Source organism: Heliangelus exortis, chromosome 28 (genome assembly GCF_036169615.1).
Source record: "Heliangelus exortis chromosome 28, bHelExo1.hap1, whole genome shotgun sequence".
NCBI classification, from domain to species: domain Eukaryota; kingdom Metazoa; phylum Chordata; class Aves; order Apodiformes; family Trochilidae; genus Heliangelus; species Heliangelus exortis.
Genome location: NC_092449.1, coordinates 2,990,661 through 3,006,272, shown reverse-complemented (window position 1 = coordinate 3,006,272; position 15,612 = coordinate 2,990,661). Strand labels below are relative to the sequence as shown.

At 38.6% G+C, this 15,612-nt stretch overlaps 1 protein-coding gene across 11 annotated transcripts in view; it reads right to left on the bottom strand.

Moving 5' to 3' along the window:
* The window catches only part of MYO9B (myosin IXB), a 40,897-nt gene that overhangs the window by 12,796 nt on the left and 12,489 nt on the right, over positions 1-15,612 (bottom strand). For 4 of the 11 annotated variants that reach the window (XM_071727978.1, XM_071727971.1, XM_071727973.1 and 1 more), the window contains exons 3-20: positions 11,140-11,234; positions 9,982-10,044; positions 9,769-9,868; positions 9,521-9,621; positions 9,176-9,305; positions 8,678-8,767; positions 8,326-8,442; positions 7,921-8,055; positions 6,399-6,520; positions 5,662-5,803; positions 5,206-5,401; positions 4,552-4,627; positions 4,018-4,107; positions 2,856-2,966; positions 1,385-1,424; positions 751-873; positions 414-494; positions 105-215 (exon numbers count right to left, since the gene is read on the bottom strand). In XM_071727978.1, coding sequence (XP_071584079.1) covers positions 105-215; positions 414-494; positions 751-873; positions 1,385-1,424; positions 2,856-2,966; positions 4,018-4,107; positions 4,552-4,627; positions 5,206-5,401; positions 5,662-5,803; positions 6,399-6,520; positions 7,921-8,055; positions 8,326-8,442; positions 8,678-8,767; positions 9,176-9,305; positions 9,521-9,621; positions 9,769-9,868; positions 9,982-10,044; positions 11,140-11,234 — 1,923 coding nt within the window. The remainder of the gene's footprint in view (positions 1-104; positions 216-413; positions 495-750; positions 874-1,384; positions 1,425-2,855; positions 2,967-4,017; positions 4,108-4,551; positions 4,628-5,205; positions 5,402-5,661; positions 5,804-6,398; positions 6,521-7,920; positions 8,056-8,325; positions 8,443-8,677; positions 8,768-9,175; positions 9,306-9,520; positions 9,622-9,768; positions 9,869-9,981; positions 10,045-11,139; positions 11,235-15,612) is intronic. The other 7 variants (XM_071727974.1, XM_071727980.1, XM_071727976.1 and 4 more) reach the window with 3 other exon arrangements.

Genomic DNA, 15,612 nt, shown 5'->3' with positions numbered 1-15,612 from the left:
TCCAAATTGAGCTATTTTTTTCTCATTCCAAATGGAACTATTTTTTTCTGCTGTCTAAACCACAGGCTTCACTCAACCTCCAGTTAATGGTAAGGATCACCTACCTGGAATGTATATTTGGCACTGTAGCCAGATCTTCTGATTCGTACAGTCTCCAGCATGCCAGTGTACCTTAACTGTTGAAGCACCAAACCCTCATCAAAAAGCATCTCTTTCTGAAAAAGATCAGCAGTCAACAGCTAGTAAAATGCCTGAAGAGTCCTATTTCTGCCCAGTAGAGAAAGTACATTGTTTTCTCACTCTAGTTAGCTTTCACCTCACACAGACTGACAGTGAACAAGTTGGAAGATCTCTTACAGGGCCAGAAGCCTTTGGTCCTCAGCACTCAGCTCAGCCCTCAAGGCAGTTCTTACCTTCTCAGCATTGGAGCGGATGCAGCGGATGAAGAACGGCTCAGCTTTACCCAAGGTCTCCAATAACTTATTAAGTGAAGTCTGAAATGAAATAATCAGAAGTATTTTTTTCCCCCCCTCGAGTCTCAGCGTTTTGAACTGCATTTGACAGCAGTAAAGCTGCTTCTTCAGAAAGAAGAATGACCTATTCCAACAATCAAGTAGTAAACCTACTTCGAACAAATCCCAAGAGTAAAAAAACATTTTGTTTTTCAAGAAGATCAGCCCTAATCAGACCAGGAAGGTCTGTTCCCATGAGGCCAGGGTACACCCAGAAATGTGTCAATCAGTTACCTACCTGGAACTGTGCACTTATGCTAGGGGGTTTCTTCTTTTTGTGCAAGTGCAAGAGGGATTTTGTAGTTCTATCATGCAGAGTCATGCTTACTATGAGCTTCAGTGATTTGGAATCCAGCAAGTTCTAGAAGAAAGGTTTCACAATCAACAGTCTTTTAACTGAAGAAGTATTTCCATTTGTATCAAAATAATTGAGACTGAAACAAACTATCTAGAGCTCCACCTGCAATGACATGTTATAAATCGTGACTATTTATATTTTGGACCAAAGCATCCTCTTAAGAGTGAATTTTTTCCATTGCCCCATCCCAAGAGAATAAGGTGAACAAGGTGAATGACAACCACTGTGGTTGCCTTCTATGACTTTATTAAAAATGGCTTTATGTATTTATGACATCCCAGTCTTAATTAAACAGATGCCAATCCAAAACTTCTTCCTGTCAGCCCTTCTTAAAGGTGAACACCAACCTGTCCTTTAGATGGTCAAAAGGATGTTCTAAGGAATAAATCACACAACTTCCCTTATATCATGAGACTGTATTTTCTGTAGAGAGTTTTGTCAGTCAAGATGAATGCTCACAGTGCCAAAAACCCCCAAAAGACAAGAGAAATATAAATTTACTGAATCATATTACCTTGGGAATGATCTGCTTTTGTTTGATACCTCTACTTTTCCTGTTAAAATATTAAAGAGCATTTAAGAAAAATAAACACATCTGACTTTTGGTTATTTCAGCAAGCCATAAGTTGGTGTGATTTATGAGGCAAGACAAAGGACAGAGGAAAATCAGCACAACAGCATCAGAGTGTGTTCATGCACGTCTCTAACAAGTGACCAATGCAAGGAGTGCAAACTGCTTTGCAACAAGAATTTTTGGTTTTTATTTAAATCAACTCTGTAGGTATTGGAAGCTTTCAAAAGTGAAACATTTCCTATAAAGGTAAAGCTATAAAAACTGCACTGCTGTATAGACTGTTTTTGTGCCATTATTCTATTTCTCATTATATTTCTAACTGTACAGTCACTGAACATCTGTCATACCACTAAAGCACTACTAAATCAAAATACTTGATTCAGAAGTCACTACTGCTTGTGCCAGAACCCCTGTGAAAGCACTTAACTGCTCACAGAAGGACACCACACACCCTAACACTCCACCTGGGAATTCTGATAAGTTTGAGATCATCCTCAGAACCTCCTGGGGCACTACTCAAACCTCAGGCACAGCCCCCATCTGCATACAAACAAGGAACTGGAAGGGGAAGCTCTCAGAAACAAGGTTGGAGTTCATGTCCTCCTTGTTCTAAGCATGTTAACTCCATGGTGTGAAGTATTCCAGATCCATGCCACCCAGTTTACAGTTCATTATGCAACAGATTACAGATTGATTTTCTTGCACAAACATAGCTATGCCCATGCAAAGAGTCTTAACTTAGGAAGATACACACAGCACTGGCACCATGAATTTCAGGAAACCATTAGATGTAACCAGCAAGAGATTCCACTGTCAGATGGTTTGCAACAAGCAGCTTTTACTTTTACTACTTATTTGGTTTTAGGGCAAGTATGCATGAAAAGCAGGCAATGCCATCAAGTAATAAAGCACTCTCTATAGCCTTTATATTTGTAGAAGGAATTATTTTGATCTTAACTGCCTTCTCTAGTATTTTTTGATCTTAACTGCCTTCTCTAGTATTTTTGATCTTAACTGCCTTCTCTAGTATTTTTTGATCTTAACTGCCTTCTCTAGTATTTTTGATCTTAACTGCCTTCTCTAGTATTTTTGATCTTAACTGCCTTCTCTAGTATTTTTGATCTTAACTGCCTTCTCTAGTATTTTTTATCTTAACTGCCTTCTCTAGTATTTTTTATCTTAACTGCCTTCTCTAGTATTTTTATCTTAACTGCCTTCTCTAGTATTTTTTATCTTAACTGCCTTCTCTAGTATTTTTTATATTAACTGCCTTCTCTAGTATTTTTGATCTTAACTACCTTCTCTAGTATTTTTGCAGAAGACAAACAAGGGACAGGTGTATTTTCTAAGGCTCAGAACTGCTTGGGTTTTGTTGCACTCCCAAAGCAATACCTAAAGCACCAGAACTCACATGAAGTGGGAGCGGTGTTGAAGTCGACTGAGGGACCGAAGCAGCTTACAGGGATCCCCACCCTGCCAGGGAAGTCCTTTTATACTTGCGATGATTTGTTCATGCATATCTCTAAAATGATTCACAGCAGATGGCAAACAGAGAGAGAGAGACAGCCACGAGACAGGGGGGGGAAAAAAAGGAGTTAAAAACCTCAAAAGATCCCATCACCACAGTGTGCTCCAAACAGCGACAGGTCAATCCCAGATTACTTTTTCATCAGCATACATGGTTCTGATGTCAAGCCAGCACTTTCTACTCTGTTAGTGCCCTAAATTTTAAATACCAAGGTCTTATTCTAAAGTTATCCTCCAGTTCTACCTTTTCCTGTAAATTCTTGAGCTATCAACTCAGAAAACTGAAGAAAATTTAGCAAAATGTACTTCATGTGTAAGGAGCATGTTCGTTAAGCTAAGTAGATATAAACTTTTCAGATAAACTTCTTTAAAATCAAGCAGTGAATGTTTTCATAGGCAGATTTGCCTACTAAACTGAGGCTGCTTAGGCAGATTCACATCAGAAAAGTAAGTTATAACTAGTATTAAAGTTAAATACTAGTTACTAAAAGAATACTTGATGAAATTCTGGTTTTCATTTCCATTTCAAACTTGTTTACATGTTTAGCTTTTCAAAGTAAGCCTGGGATGGTCCATAATTCATGGCAGATTCCAATGCTTTAAGCATGCACCATGCTTGTGGAGCATTGTGTCTTGGCACAGAACTTACCTTCTTTACTCTCCAGAGAGGCACAAACCAAAAAGAACAGAAGTGTGAGAATCACTTCTGACTGTTAGATGCTATCACCATTCTGAGCTGCTCACTGAGGCAGCAACATTACAGACAGCTGCCTGCTTCCCCTTGCTACCTCTGAACATTTTTGAACATCAAGATTTTGTTTGAAGGGATGACAAGGAACAGGTGTGTTAAGCTCTGACCAACCCTTTTACTTGAAGTGTAATTTTCAGTTGCAACAAGTGACAGAGACTGCAGAATGAAGTAATAATGAAGCAGCATGGAGTTACTGATTTATATGTGTGTATTTTTACACAGAGCATGCTCAGAAGGTCAGTCTATCCAGGAATGTGCCTCCCTGGCCTGTAACTGCAAGCCTGTTTCTACTTACTTCTTATTTTCATAAAAAGAAATCATGTCCTCAAAAGCATTTATATTGAAATCCTCAGAACAATCAAATGAGAAATCAAGCATTGAGCAGCTGCAAAAGGAACATGTATAAAACCTCAGCACTCCATAGAAAGGCAACTATGCCTACAGAGAGCAAAGTGAGGAGGCAGCTCTGTAGGACTTCCCCTGCCTCCTAATCATGACATAAGGCTGCAAAAACCACGTGTGCTCCTGCAAATCCTTCAGTGGCACAGACTGGCTGCAGAGGAACACGTGATGCTGAAAGTAACATGCACAGAGAACTCAGAACCCAGTGGTAAATGGAACTGAGACCAGGACACTAGCACCTGGTAACACTGGGTCTAGTATAAAATAAGCCAGAGTTTTGTTTTGATAGTATTAAAAAGGCCAAGCAAAACAAGACAGAAGAAGTAAGATTCTATCCTTCTGGAAAGATCTAATTGACATTTGATATAATGCAAAGGGGACTTAGCAATTCAAGTCTTTTATCTGATATTAAGTAAGTGTTTCTCACCGATAAACTTTTTCTACTGCTGTATTTGATCTCTGGAGTTCTCCAAGAGGAACTCTGGGTCCTTGGTGTATCACTCCTGTTATGAAATAATCAACAGGTTGAATTTTGACAAAAGCGTGAGCATAAGAGACAAAAAATCCCCGCACCAACTAAAAAAAAAAATAAATATCTATCCAAGGGCCTGGAGGTTTTCTCTAGTTAATTTTAGCTATCAAGCTAGATCACTTTGTGTTTCAAACTCCCTACTGTTAGAAAGTAAATTTCAGCTGCTCAGAAAAGCTTTTCAAAATCAGAATTTAATCCTGAATACTCATTTGAAAGTTCAGGGAGGTCTGAGAAGAGCAAAACCAGCGAGAAGATGACCCTACACAATATAACAAGTAGTACCTTCCCAAGATTTTACAAGCAGACCTTGAATTTTGGCTCAGCCTGTTAGAAAATGGAGGAAGAAGTTTGGATGATCTCAGATAAAACAGCAACAACCTCTTCAGTCTGTGAACATTAAATCATTTTCAGCAATCAGTTTCGTCCTGAGTACTAAAGCCAGATCACACCTGGATGACGATGCTTTGCTGTCAGAGGGTTCTGCCAACAAGCACTCTCTGATTGTACAGGATTTGAAAGTGGTTTCCAGGGGCTTCTTTCACATCATACCTGCAGTCTTCTGAGCTCTCTGGCGTCCAGCTTCTGCAAAGACAGCCATGGCCCGGATGGCCGCCCGCAGAACCGCCCAGCGGAACACGGCCACGGGGTCCATTCCTATCAGCTCCCGAACATAAGCACTGTCACTGCTTCGGAGTAAAGCAACAATATCTGGTCTCATGTAATCCATGTTTTTCTCTCTGAAATCCTACAAAATAGGAACACTGAACCATGAGCTCTCAGGAAAGCTGTGTTTTGATCCAAGAGGTTAATCACGCCTCAGAATAATTCGTTAAACATTTCTCACCGTAGTGAGCGTTTTACTCAAGACCACCACAAAAAAAAATTTAAAAATATATAGGTACATCTGAGAACACATCTATTCCATCCCATTCCCAAGCACACCCTGACAAAAATGATGAGAAAGGTAAGGAAGCTTTTTTTGAGACCATCAGATTTATCACCTACTTTTATCTGGTATTTCACTTTCCCAGCAAAGTGTCGAATAATAAAAGCAGGTTCCATCACTGGCGTTCCAACAAAAAACTTGTTCTCCTCATGTTGCTGTTTGAATTTTGCAAGTAGGGTTTGGTTGGTGGCATGAGGAAAACTAAGAATATAAACCAAAAGAGGTCAGCTGTTTTTCAAAAATCGGTACAATTACAGAGGTGTAAAGTGACAGACTGAAGAACTCCTACTGATCCTTCTGGAAATTGCTTTATTATTGTCCAAGATATCTATACTTTAGTCAAGACTTACACACCTGCTTTGATCTTAGAGGTGGGCTTAATTTCTGGACTGAAACTAAACAGCTCTACACATAAATAATATCATGAAGTTTCAAGTGTACATCAATGCTTCCTCCCACTACAGTCAATTTTTGTCAGCACCATGTTAACTATTTACCACATTTGCTACTTTATGTTCCAAAGACTTAGATACATACACTTTAATTGTAATTTCATGATAAAACACAAAAGTGAAACTTTGTCTGTTTAAGCCAAAGTTTGATTTTAGCATCAGTTTATATCACCACCACATTGGAGCAATTTGAAGCAAACTGGAGTGTAGATCACAGTCACCAGATGACTCTTTGCATCCCACAACATTCCTCTCCTTTTTAAAATGCTGTATCTGCTCCCTTCCACAGTCCTTCCCTCCTCCCTGCCATACATTTTTTTTTTCAGAAGATGTTTGTTGCTTACTTGCTTTCTTCATCCAGAAGATAGAAGAGGCCAGTGGGCTTCTTGCTGATTAAGTGAATGCAGGCCACATTATCAGTATAGTCAATATTGTGCCAAGTGATCCCTTCACTCTTATATTCCTCCTGTGTAGCTCAAGAAAATTCCCTCATCAGTACAGTGCCCTGACCTTTCATGTCGTGTGGTCTAAGTGCTTAAAAGACATCCTTGAACAGCTATGGCAAGTTGAGTTTGTTAGTTCAGGCAGCAGAAACAAAAGAAAGGAAAATTTATAAATAAGAAGAGAACAGCAGGCACATTGGGTCAGATTAAAGGTCCACCTAGGCAAGTCACTCAGAGGATGTTTGGGGTAAAACTATTTAAAACCAAAACATGTTTTGTTGTGCTTTCCCAGCAACCAGCAGTCTACAAACCTGGAGTTAAATGTTAGATCATTCCATTAAAACCCTAGGTAGACATATATTGGAGCAGTTTAAGTCTTTTTCTCTTGTATGATGAGATATGACAAATATTTACTATCAAGTCCCAGAACTGCTAAGTTCCACTGTCAAAGTAACAGAAGTTTCAGAAGAGGTGGTTAAGCCCTACACAACACCAATATGAGAACTTCACTAAGGAAGCAAAATATATCATTTAGGTTCAGAAAATTTGGAGCTCTCTGTCAAGAGAACACAAAGCTCTTCTGCTGAAATGACAATGCATCAAATGCTTGCCAGGACAAGTTTTCCATTAAGACAGGCAACCAAAATATAAGTTCTTTTTAATGCTGTAAGTTCCTACAGAATAAAAAAAAAACTAGTGATATGGTACTAATGTCAAAAGAGACACTGCACATAAAATTAAGATTTATTTTATCAAAAGACAAAGCACCTCTCACTGTGCCATTTGATGATAAGAAATGGATTCTTTTTAAGTAGGTAGAATTCTATCTGCCCAAGGACAAACTGCTCAGTCCGCAGGCCACATTACAGAACTGCAGTGCCATTTTTCACAGACAAAAAAGCCTTTATTTAAAAAAGATATAGAGATCCCCCCTGAGGGCCCTCATACTGCAAGAGATACAGGAAATGGGTCATTCAGGGATTAAGCTTATTTGGAAAAATGGCATTAGAAAAAAAGAAAACAATGTAACTATTTACTCTAGTTAGCCTGTACAGCCACTTTGCTCATAAGCTACAAAACAGGGAGCTCAGCATTATGTTCATACACAAAGTTTGCATGTTTAGTCATTTTCTTCTCTTTAAAATGCTTGTTTACAATTACCTACATGTCCTATCTTTCAGCAGACTGACCTAAAAATTACAATTTAGTACCAATCAGAAAAAAAATAATACACCAAAACTACAACCTTCAAAAAATAGCATAATAAGCAGTAAGAAGAAATTTTAAAAATAAGACTTCAGAGATACATTCAAGCAAGTATAAGAATTATGCCATGGGGTTTTGCAGAATAGTGTTTAAATTTGCATAATCTATGAGCACTTGATAAAAACAAGTTTTTGTTCCAGCAACTTTAGTTTCTTACCTGTTCCAATTTGAAAATATGCTGATTGAAATAATACTGAAGCTGCTCGTTCGCATAATTTATACAGAACTGTTCAAAACTGTTAGTTTCAAAGTCTTCAAATCCAAAAATATCAAGTACACCAATGGACAAACACTAAAAGGAGATGTGGAAACCTGGTTAAGCAGCCTGTCATACAGTGACTTCACCCACAACAGCCACCCATCCCCAAAGTGCTGCAGTTATGCTGAGAGGTTTTGAATATTCTGTTGTGAAAAGAGATGATTAAATATTCCCAAGATACTTATCACAGGCTTCAGAAGAATCAGAATTTCTACCAAATATCTGACTATGTTATCTGTAGCACTCTCTGCTAGCTTGAAATCCACAGCTGTCTACACAGCCTGGTTCTTCTGAGAAACTTACTGTAACAGATTCCTCCATGTCCTTCTTATTAAGGAGCGCATGATTAATTCGCAGAACAATCCAATCAAACAGAGCACTGTATAAAGACTTTGCCATTGAATCACGAGCTGTTACTGCCTGCAGATAAAACAATGTTCAGAACTTTGTTTAATAAAAGCATTTCTATTTCAGACCAGCCCCACTCAAAGGTTACAACCCTAGCAGAGACAAATAAAAACAAGCTTTTCCTTTAGTGCTCACTTCTGACATTCCAGACGTGCCTCGCTAAATGTGAAAATGCACTGGATTGGCTTTTTTTTGTAGCCAGAAAAGTTGAATTATTTAAAATAATACTAGCAGTGCTTTTACTCACCTCATTGAGACTATATGGCAGAATAAGCTTATCATTGGCAGTCACAGTTTTTCTTTTTGTTAGCACTTCTACTAGAATTTCTCGTTTAACCTTCAAAAAAAGCAAGAACAAGAGTTACTGTCATTCACAAACACTCCAATGAATAATCTGATGGCAGTAATCTGACTTCCTCAGAGAAGCTCTGATTCTATCAACAGCCACATTTATCATTCATCAATAGCTTTACAAGTTTTTCAACTTCTTTAACTTATTCTCAGATTAGGTTCATTCAGATGCTTCGCTACAGTGACAAAGAACATCTCCACTGAAGTTATTCCCCAAATAATCACCAGAGTTTTATCCATCTCCCCTCCCATAAGATAAATGTTGTGGAAGTATCATAAACTTCCACAAGATCAACAAATTGTAAACTGGGACACAAGGCATCCAGGTAAAACACTGAGACAGAGCATGACAGAGAGATCTATCAAACACTGGAGCTATAGAGAAAGACTCTACTTTCAAAAGTTGGGAGAGAATGTCCAACACTTCTGGAGGTCCAACTTCCAACCCTTCCTCACGACCTGTAGCTTTCTTCTTGTATGTCACATTGCCCAGGTACAGAATTGCTGAAAGTACTGAAAAAATCCTAAGGAAGAAATAGGGAATTTTGTAAGAATTTTTCCTATGAGTTCATTACAACAGTTCAACAGACTTAATTCTACTTCAAGAATCTGTACAATTTGTACAAACCAGCAAATACTCAGCTCTCCTTGCTTTTGACTGGACTGTGATCCCAACAACTCCACAGTTCATTAATATTAACTTGTTATCAGTAACAAAGGCTGACAGGATCCTACTTACTGCTTTTTTGTTGCTGAAAGGAAGCCAACCATCTCCATGGCTTGCTTTAATCTTTCAAAGTCATGTCGGAGATCTTCCCCATCTTCAATTTTCAAGTTATGCTGTGAAGAGAGATCCATAATGAAAGGCAAAGAATGGAGCCCAGACACCACAAAAAAAAAACTAAGTAAAATCTGTTCTGCTGTCTTTCATCTTTAACACAACAGAGAGACAACACTTACCAATGCATTGCTAAAATCACCCATTACCTGATTGAGGTAGAAATAATCTTCAGGTTGCTTGAGGTGAAATTCTTTACGCTCTTCCTCATTGACTCCAAGTAGCAAATAATAAAAGACATGATAGTTCCTACAAAGTCAATACACCTCTTTTTAATGAAAACATAATGGGTTTTCTTTTATATACTTTAGAAGCTCTTGCATTGATTAGAATTGTGTCAGTAAACAGTACTGATCTCTTACCTTTCATCTTTTTCATGAGAAACCAAGCGAGATTTTTCAAGCAGGTATTTTTCAACTACAGCCCTAAAGAGTGGAAAAAAAATGAAAAAAAAAAAGCATGAGGGCAACAGAGAAGACCTCACAAAATATTAAGCAGCATCTGCCAAGAAAGTTCAAATAATATACATGAGAATAGCTTCCTGACTACCTTAAATCTAAACCAAAATTTCAGTATGCCTTATATCGTAATTGGAACAAAGAGAAATACCCAATCAACACCTATCTTCAGGGCTTGGTTTTAGCAGACATAACTGGAAAAAAGTAGACAAAGCTAGAGAGGTGCTTAGGAGAAAATGTAAGGAGAAACAAGATATGGAGAGTGCTAACAATATGTTATCTGCTTTGAGATTAACAGTTACCTAACAAGGAAGGCAAAGTCTACAAAAAAAAAACCCCAGAAATACACTGGGAAACTGTCTGATTCTCAATCTAAACAATATGCCATATTATGACAGTACACAAGTCACCCTAAAATGGGAGCCAGCCAGACAAAAAACCCCTTACAGTTTGACAAAATAATGTAAATGATAACCTAAACTCTTTGACACACAATACAATGAACCAGGCCAAAGTGAGAAGCTTTTTTTCATCCTGAAGACAAAACAAAGGTATTTAACTTGTACCAATCTCCTGAGCTAGTGTGACTTCATCTGACAAGCACCCAATTTCAACCAGAATAACCCTCCAAGCAAATGTGGTACAAAGCTCCTGGCCATTTATGTCACTGCCATTTTCTTAAACTGCAAACACAGAGAAGACCCAAAGGAAAGACACACTGGAGCATAAAAGTCAGTGATAGCTGGTGACACTCCAAGGAACAGCAAGATCCAGCTTCAGGCAGAATTCCAGGCTAACACTGTGAGTTACAGCATTGAACCTGAGCTAGCACAGGTACACCTTGACCTGTGGGACATATTGCTGCAGATTTCACAGATACAAGCAGCAGATCTTCTCCTTTTAATTGCAAAAGAGAGAGGACCCCCGGGCAATAGAAAAAACCTCTTCAGTTAGCATGAAGATGCAGCAGTGGTCAAATTCTGGTTGTACAAGGTAAGAGCACCACCTGCTTATTTCACAGAGCTTAGTGACAACAACAGAAAAAACTCCTCCAGTACTTACCCTCGGACAATACCATTCTCCAAATAGTTAACTTGAATAAACTTTCCAAAACGACTGGAGTTATTGTTATGTGCTGTTTTTGCATTTCCAAATGCCTGTAACAAAGCAGAATGAGTTAACATGCAATTAAACTCAACATGCCAACACACAGCTTTTCAAGCTCTTCTGTTTTGTTACTCAGCCTCCTGTTGGCTTGCAGAATATTCTTGAAACACTGCAGAAATAACAGCAAACAGATAGCAAAAAGGCAGCTTAGTAAGCCCCCAGTGCTCCTCACAGTTTATTACTTGCTCCATGCAATACTATTTGAAGGACTAAGGGAGAAGAGTAACACCTTTAGATATTTCTAAGATTACAAGAAGGGTAATAGCAGACAGAGAGCACAAATTATCCTCAATGACTAATAATTATGACCTTAGAGAATGTTCAGTAGCAAGAAGACAGCACAATTAACATGGAATTGCCTCTCCCATGGAAAAACCACAAACTGATTTCCTCAGGTATTGCTCCCACTCAAAATTGTCACAACACAAATTTCTCTTTAAACAAGAACAGAATGTTAAGATCTTACTTAAACAGCCTATGAATTTTTCAGAGTTTCAGTGTATTCAAAAACAGGGAAGAGACAAACAGAAAAAACCTTAGTTTACAGAACCACAGTCATACTCAGTGGCCACTCACACTGCTATGCAATACTGAAAAAATTCATTATGAGGTGGTAGGAAAAGAGAAAAAAACTCAGGCATGGCACAGATCCTGACTGTGCATCCTTAATACTGTTTTCATGACAGTCATATTGTCTGAATTAAAGCTCTTCCCTTCTAATTTTTTTTGTTTCTGAATAACCTTAAGGGCTGCAGCTGCACTGTGACACCTGGATCCCTACTTCCAGCACAGGCTCTCAAAGCTCTGACAAGTAGATTGCTCTTACCAGCACCTGAACCTTCAGAGAATGAAACTTCTTCCAAATGGGGAGAATTTCCATAATCCTTCAGATAACTGCTATATACAACCTAATGGTATAAACTACATGAGCTCTTCCTGTGCAGGGTGCAAACCCACAGGGGGATTTTCTGAGGGAACCTCAGAAAGGTCACTGGGTTTCTCAGGAGAGAGGATTTGTGTCCAGCAGTGCTCACAGGCAACTGACACTGAGTTCAGCCTCCTATTTTCTGGAGCCCATGTTCCATGTGTTACAATGCAAACAACATCCCCACTCAGATTTTTCAAAGCACTGATGAGAACCACCAATAGTTTTTTGTAGCTCCTATCCCACAATTTATCTGCCAGGTGGATTTTTTTTAAGCTCATTTTGCATACACATACAATCCAGGTCAACTCCTTACACTCACCAAACACCACCCAACCAAAAGTGGAAGTCCAGAACCACCAGCACAGCAAATTGTTTGTTCCATAAATCAAAACCCCTGTTCCTCTCCCATCAACAGCAGCTGAGCTCTGGCTCTGTGAATAACACCACCCGACTTCTCATCTACTGTGTCAAGACATTTGTTGTAGTGAACTTTGCCAGGCTTGTAATTCTGTAACTGAAGCCACCAGTTAACTACCAGTCTATTAGTTATATCTAAAGAACCCAAAGCTAAAATTGCCACCTTATTTTCTGATGATAAATACTTTGGCATTATACAGTTAAGAAATCCCATAACCCAAGCTTCCTGAAAAACTTTCCTTAGTGATTACTCATGTAAGTAATGAATACAGTTTAAAACTAAAGGCTCTTATGATCTCATGTGTCTGGTATTTAGTCAAAGCATACAGCAGATTCTTACAAGCTGATCTAATATTACCAGTTTTTAGGAAATTTTTCATGTACTGAATGGTTTTTCTCATAAGAGCCTTTAACATCTACAGCTTTATAGAGAACATTCCAAGTTGCTTAACATTTAGAGTGGGGAAATTTTCTGGGTAACAGTTAATCACTGCTACCATATTCTTCAAAATACTCTGATGAGTCCATAAAAAGTGACATTCTTGCCTAACATCATAAAGGTGCAAAAATGCAAAGTGTTCAAGAATTTTTTCTTGAGCAGAAGAAATCTTCACCCTACAGAGACAGGAGTGTAGATAGAATTAGGCTCCCTTACTACCTAACCATTGCCCACAATGGAAAGCATCTTTCACAGAAAATTCTAGCCAGATACTCTACACACAGCACAAATTCAACTGAAATACCTCCCTGGTTTGCCTTTCCAGAAATTCACTTCTACCTTTACAAAATAAATTTAGAAGATGTGTAGGGAAAAGAGAAATACTAATTTATACAGCCAAACCCATATACTGTTTTCCTTTGTAAATCCATGAGAAAACAAATGAAAAACTAAAACCAAACCTCTCCAATTTGGCAGAACACAAGTTATACAAAAAGAGAGTGAGTCAAAAATACTGACCAAGGCCAGCAGGAATCAGAGTTGGGAGAGACTATTCTGGGAGTCAGGAAGTCATCCAGCCCACCCCCTTACCTTGGAATGGCAAAAGGCATTAACCAGAGCCTGCTACTCAGAACTCCTACAGCACTCACAACTTGAAAAGTAGCTGGAGAAAAAGCCAAATTCTCATTTGATTTATTGTGAAAAGAAAATCCCAAACCCCATGCACGCTGCTGTCCTGCACCTCAAGACCACAACCAAAAATCTCACAGAATTCTTTCATAAGAATTGCCAAAATCTGAAAAAGGTATCAGTATTTATGAAAACCACTCTAATCCATGGCTGAACCACCACTGCACAGACCAACCTTTTAATGTGCCAAATGACACCAAAAACTCTAATTAGAGGAGGAAATGACTGTTTCAGGGTTGAACACAGTGTAGTAGTGGTGGTCCTCAGGCTGCAAACATGCTGCAAAACATTCATTATCCCAAAAGTTGCAGTGTTCAGGGTGTTTTTTGCAACTCTGCATGGTGTGAAATATTCTGGGGAAGCCTCAGCAATCCCTGTGGTAAGAATGGATTCAAGGACAGGGTGATTTTTCCCCAAGAGATGGGTGCAGCAGGGAGAATTATGCCCCAACACATTTCTACCAAAAAAATCCTGGTAGCAGCGAATTGAATGGAAAAAGGAAGTGTCATTCCTCCTCTGATCATGATTCTTAAAACAAACACATGCAGATAATAGCCTCAAAACAACTACTCTCCCTTAAATAGAACAGGCCACACCCACTAAATATGTATGCAGACTTTTATGGCAAATACAAATGAAAACCAGAGTTGAAGCACCACTCAGCTGAAATCCAACTTATACCAAACCCACAAGCACAATGGGATTGTAATAGAGGAAAGGGTTTCCAACAAATTGCTTTACTCTGCTTTCCATGGTAAAGGCATAAAAGTTTACTTTCCACACCAAAATATATCAATATATTATGCTGAATTATGGAAAATCTCATCCCTCTACCCACCTGACTGTGCTGTCAATATGAATTAACTGCTATTTACAACTGCTTTCTTTAGAAGGCCACTTAAGGAAAGCTTCCTGATGGACTTTGCATTCTATTAGGACCTGAATTCTTTTCAAAGAGTGGATCAGTGCCACTAAAAAATCTTCAAGAACCAAATGGAAACCCCAGCATTTCCATCTGTCCTGCTGCTCCTCAGCTTCCACTGCAGAGGCAATTGAACTTTCAGCACACTAAGAGAATAACTTCTGTAATAAACCCCAATCCTTCTGTAATAAACCCCAATCCTAAGGGTTACAATTTCACAGCAGCCAGCAAGCCAACAGGAGCTTTGCTGCCAAAAGAGGAAGCTCCAATTCCCTTTAAGTCCTTGCCACATGATCCCACCCTCTCACTCAGTTTTCTGCCACTTTACTAAATTAATTGAAGAATCCAATAATTCACTTTATGTCTCCAAAAGAAGTTGAAAGCTTTAGATTGCACACTGTGTATTTTATACCTGAAACAGGTGTTTTAAGACACTTTTGCCTGATGAAAGGAAAATCCAAATTTCTTGGAAAATTCTTAAGTGTGCACCAAAAGGTTTAGTTATCTTGTTCAAGACTATAAAATATACAAAGGTTTGATTCACTATTCCAAAATTAACCCAAATAATAGTTCCCACATGTAAATTCTATCTTAGGACTTCAGCAGTGAGTGAAGTGAACTCTACAGTCAATACAAGAAGGCAGAACTTCAAGTTCAGGAGCTATACTTTTATCACTAAATTTAGAAGAGGATGAAGGAATCAGGAGTATCTTAAAACAGAGCCTATCTTTATCTTCCCACCAGTTTTTAAGAAACTGCCCTTCACTAGAGATGATCTAGCTTAGCCTGGAGAAAAGATTAAAAGAAAAACAATCTGAGAGCAATTCCTATCCAGCTTAAACAACCAGATGTCTCCTGAACTGTTAAAAACCAGCACAAAACTCAGCTTTAGCCTGTGCTTTTCATTACTTCCATTACATGAGCATCACTGTCACATGCAAACAGCCAGCCTTTCAGATTCCTTTGCTTTAC